General features: G+C 37.0%; 1 protein-coding gene and 1 pseudogene across 1 annotated transcript in view; both read left to right on the plus strand.

The window, feature by feature from the left end:
- MAN1A1 (mannosidase, alpha, class 1A, member 1) overlaps positions 1-5,543 on the plus strand; it is a 260,368-nt gene that overhangs the window by 72,475 nt on the left and 182,350 nt on the right. Inside the window, exon 4 of the mRNA XM_006839882.1 lies at positions 424-539. Coding sequence (XP_006839945.1) covers positions 424-539 — 116 coding nt within the window. The remainder of the gene's footprint in view (positions 1-423; positions 540-5,543) is intronic.
- LOC102821370 lies at positions 2,554-4,880 on the plus strand (annotated as a pseudogene).

The raw sequence follows: 5,543 nt of genomic DNA on the forward strand, positions 1-5,543 counted from the left end.
GTTTTAGAGTTGTGGTTTCTTAGAGTCATTACTAAGCAATTTTAGATCTAACTATGTTTTAGACAGTTTTGCACAGGTGCATTTTGTGATTATATTTAAATTAATATGAGTATTGCTCCTTTGTTTTAAGCCTATTGTTTTCTTGCTAGAGAATACAATCACAAAATTTCTAAGAGATTTATTTCTGTAACTCAGGAAAAATTTTAAAGATTAATTATCAATCTACATATAGCCTGTGACCACAGCTTATATTTTATTGTAGTTTTGTTGATATGTTTACATTTTCTTCCTCTAAAAAATTTTATTACTGCTTATTAATGAGTTCAATATAACACACCTCCCTTTTCCAAGGCATGGTCAAATTGCATGTATGTGTCTTTCCGAAGTATTTTTCTTGAATAAATATTTTCCTGATATTTTCAGGTAACATCAAAGGAGCAACAATAGTAGATGCCCTGGATACACTCTTTATTATGGGGATGAAAGATGAATTTCAAGATGCAAAATCATGGATTGAAAAAAATTTAGATTTTAATGTGGTAAGTTAAATAAAAGTTGTTACTACAGTTTTTATAAGGGGTTTTGGTGATGCATTTGTTGAAGTCTTCGCATGCTAATTAAAGGCCAGCAGTTAAAACCTAGCTATTTCATGAAAGACATGGCAGTCTGTTTCTGTGAAGACTACAGCTTTGGAAACCCTTTGGAGCAGTTTTTGCCAACAGGTCGCTGTGATTCGTAATTGACTTGATAGCAACACGTTTGGTTTTATTGTTGCTTTGGAATTAAGTTCTTAAATTTCAGTTAATGTGGATGAATTCTGCAGTGAGGCAGACTTTTATATTGTGCTGTTGTTGTTAAGTGCCGCCAAGTTGGTTCTAACCCATAACGACCCTGTATAGGGTTTCCAAGTAGTAGCTGGTGAGCTTGAACTACTGACTTTGTGGATCAAACTGACTTTGCAGTCCAGCGCATTAATCTATAGCACCACACCAGGATTCCATATTGTTCTGTAGCCCAGCAGAAGCAAGTAATACAGTTTGTAAATATATTAAGAGTGTTATCATCACACTTGGTTTTCCTTACTACTAAAATGCATGTCTTTGACTCATGGCAAGTTAAAGATAAGAAAAAAGAAAAATATTTATGAGGCCTACATGGAGCGCTGGTAGCGTAGTGGTTACGAATTGGGCTGCGAATTGCAAGGTCAGAAATTCGAAACTACCAGCTGTTCCGTGGGAGAAAGATGAGGCTTTCTTCTCCTGTGAAGATTTACAGTCTCGGAAACCCTGCCCAGGCTCGCTATGAGTCGGAACCGACTCCACGGCACACAGCCACCACTACCACATGTGCTAGGTATTCTTGTTCAAGTCCCACAGCATCGCTGTGACATAGGTATTGTCTTTGTACCTTTACAAATTAGAAATCTGAGTTTCACAGGCTTTCTCCACACCACACAGCTAGTTGTGTGTCTGAGCTGTGATTCTAGCACAAGTCTTTGTGACTCCAAAGCTCATGCTTTTGTACTGGGCCATGGTCTATCTATTAGAAGTTACATCTGCTTTCCATTAATAATGACTTTAAATTTCATTGTCATATGCTCTGATCAGTACAAAATTTTGACAGTGTCTGGTAGCATAGTGGTTACGAATCGGGCTGCGAACCACAAGGTCAGCAGTTCAAAACTACCAGCAGCTCCGCAGGAGAAAGGTGAGGCTTTCTGCTCCCATAAAGATTTATAGCCTCGGAAACCTTGTTCAGGGTCATTATGGGTCGGAACCGACTCAATGACACTTAACAACAACAACAATGTATAACATGTGTTTAAATTTTTTGTGTATCTGCTATCATTACTGGGAGTTCAGTAGCTCCATACAATAAGCACTGGACTCTGAACCAAGGTCCACAGTGCCAGTCCACCAGTCACTCCTTTTCTGCTCCTGCAAAGACTTAAAAGCCTGGGAAACCCTGTACAGGGTCACTGTGAGTCAGATCTGACTCAATAGCACTTAACAACAACAACTATCATCATTAGAAAATACCTCAAAACACATTGTGTACTAAAGGAAAGGCTCAGGATTAAGGATAGTGGACACTTCTAATACTTGATAATTTAAATTTGGGAGGACTGCTTTTTGTCAGATCTAATTGGATAGTCAACGATTTACTTTCATAGTGAAGTAGGCAAAGAACTTCCTTTAAGAAGGAAACGTGTCAGTCCTGCCATTTTTTGGTTATTCACTTATATTTAAATTATTGCCATTAATTTTAATCTGAGATTATTTTACAGAAATCCCTTCACACCTCATTGATTTAGTGCTAACCAACCCACTGCCACTGAGTCAATTATAACTCCTAGTGACCCAGTAGGAAAGAGTAGAATACATCTATAGGATTTCCAAGGCAGACTGCTAGTGGGTTCAAACCACTGACCTTTCTATAAACAGACAAGTGCTTTGACCTCTGCACCACTGGGGCTCCTGGCTATTTGGTAAGGGTCTGATAATATCTGTAAATTTCTATAATTGGGCACAATTGAAGTGCTTTATACTGAAAATGAACAAAAAGAAAGGTGGTGTTTCTATTAGCCTACCTTCTGCTTTGTGGAGCCTTAATCCCCACCATAGTCCAAGTGTTCTCAGTCAAAATTAAGAGTAGTAAAGCTGGATTAAAGTTATAAAACATAAATTTAGATTTTTAATATTTTATTTCTGTTCTCCAAATTGGAGTCCTGGTGTAGCACTGTAGGTTAAGCGCTGGACTGCAATGTCAGTTTGAATCACAAGATTGGCTGTTCAAACTCACCAGCCATTCCTCAGAAATCCAATAGAGAATTGCTATGAGTCAGAACCTACTCAGTGGACTTAACAACAGCAGACCTGTAATTAGTTCTCTTATACTCTCAGTTTTAGAGACCACTACCTAAAAGAGCAAGCATAGAAGTCTGTGTTTCATTTGCCTTATACCTGAGTCTAGAATATAAGGAAAATCGGATTCCAATATAAAGGGACCTTGGAGATTAATGTATTCATTCCTTTTATTTTAACAGTGAGAAAGCAGGCCTAAGGAGCTAGTGATTTGTTCAAGGTTATACAGCTTTGATAGAAATGACCTGTGATAGCTTTGATTTTACTTTTGAAAGAACTAAGTACGATGGAAAAAATGTTTCTGTTTGCTGTTTTGTTCTCTCTTAATATCTTAATAATGCTTTAAAAAAATAAAAACTTTATGTTGTGATTTGAGTGAAAATTTACAGAACACATCATCCATTTAACATTCAACAAATCATACACTTTATTTCATCTCAATGATTGCAATCCCGTCGGTGCAACATCACTTATCTCACTAATTTCCTGTAGTTCTTGTTTCCGTTCCTTTTACTTTGTCAACGTTTCTGAATAATGCTGCCCTTTCTGTCTTGAGTGGTTGATCATTCTATAGTATGTGTACCTCACTAATATTGTTGTCCCTCTCTCTATCTATCTTAATAATTTTGCCCTTCCTTCTTGTTATTAGTAAATCTAGCTATCTACCTTCAAAAACCTATACTATGGTAGAGAAAATGGATAGTGTTTCTCTCTCCCTCTCCTTCCCATTGTCTGTCTGTCCTTCCATCCCTTTAGTCCTCTTTTTTGTTTTCAAGAATGAGAAGATTATTCCAAAAACCTTACAATGGAAGACAGGAAAGTAGACTTTAATGGCACTAGATTTGCACACTCCCAGGTCCCTTGTTGTTTCTCGGCAGCAATTATTATTTGGGGTGGGGAGACCAGTGGGACAGGCCTGGTGTATTTTAGAGGACTAAGCCAAAAGTCTTTTACATGATGAACAACACGTTACTTTAAAGGAAAGTACTCAGCCCCGTAATATGAATGTGTCCTGTGGGCCATGAGGACCCTGTGAGATAGCAGAGTGAAGCTAATAGAGATATCAGAACATAGCTAGAAGAACAGGTTACTCAGCTTCCTTACTAGTAAGAGAAAATAAGGATTGTACTATCACTAAGTGATTGGTAAGATACAGAACTTAAAAGTTCCTATTTTGTATTTAAAATTTTATTTTTGTTCTGTCAGTAAGACTTTATCTGATTAGTTTACACTTTTGTGTACAGTATCAATTTAGAACAGATCCTTATATCAGGAAACGAGATTAAAAAAACAGACAAACAAAAAGATGAAATTATAATCTTGGGCTCTACCTTTCAAAATATATTTTGAAAAAAATCATAACTCCAGACCTCAAATTTCTGTCATTGCGTCATTCTTAATGTAAGAGTTCTTAAAACATTTACTATAGTTCTCGCTTTGATTATTGCTGTATTTTTCTTTTAAAAAATAATACGTATCCAAATGATAGTATTCCCATATAAGGATTAGTAGCAGAGTCAGAGCAGAGCTAGCGAGCTGAGGAGTTGTGTGATCGCATCTAGACCCAGTAGCTCTTGCAGCATGGCTGACCAAAGAGCAGATTGCAGAATTCAGAGAAGCTTTTTCACTATTCGATAGGATAGTGGTGATGGAACAACAAAAGAATTGGGAGCTGTAATAAGGTCTCTTGGGCAGAATCCCACAAAAGCAGAATTACAGGACTTGATTAATGAAGTAGATACGGATGCTAATGGCACAATTGACTTCCCTGAATTTCTGACAATGATGGCAGAAAAATGAAAGATGCAGACCATAAAGAAGAAATTAGACAAGCATTCTGTGTGTTTGATAAGGATGGCAATCACTGTTAGAGCCGCAGAACTTCGTCATGTGATGACAAACCTTTCAGAGAAGTTAACAGATGAAGAGGTTAATGAAATGATGAGGGAAACAGATATTTATGGTTATGGTCAAGTAAACTCTGAAGAGTTTGTACAAATGATGAAAGCAAAGTGAAGACGTTGTACAGAATGTGTTCAGTTCCTTGTACAAAGTTGTTTCTTTGCCTTTTCTTTGTTTGTAAATTATCTGCTGTCAAAAGAATATGCATGTATAATAATCAGGACTTCATTCCTCCATGTTTTCTTCCATTATCTTATTTGTCATTGGTCTGAAACCTTATTTTAGGAAACAGATCAAGTAGCATGTTGCATGTAGCTTATACTGGACATATCTAAGCCCTTCTGAACAACTTAGATGGAGTTGGTCAAATGAGAGACTCTCTGGTTTATGCCTTTTTAAAAGTAGTTTTCCTTAGGAACTATCAGCAGGTTGTTTAAGTGTGGAGTTGTAACTGCATAGACTATGGGCAGTTAATAATATGTTCATTAAGTGGCACTATTGCAAAATGAGTATATTATCCAAGTTGTTGTTAAGTGCTGTCGAGTCAATTCCGACCCATAGTGACCCTGTGTAGGGTTTCACAGGAGCAGCTGGTAAGCTTGAACCTCCAACCTTGCAGTTCAAATGACTTTGCAGTCTGACGCACAGTGCCACACCAGGAGTCCAAGTACTAGTACATAAATTTTTTATACTGCTGGTCCTGTACCAGAAACATATTCTTTCATTGTTACTTGCTTTTTAAACTTTTTTTAGTCACTTAAAGTCTGTTTATATGGA

The sequence above is a fragment of the Chrysochloris asiatica genome, unplaced genomic scaffold, assembly GCF_000296735.1.
Source record: "Chrysochloris asiatica unplaced genomic scaffold, ChrAsi1.0 scaffold00027, whole genome shotgun sequence".
Lineage (NCBI taxonomy): Eukaryota > Metazoa > Chordata > Mammalia > Afrosoricida > Chrysochloridae > Chrysochloris > Chrysochloris asiatica.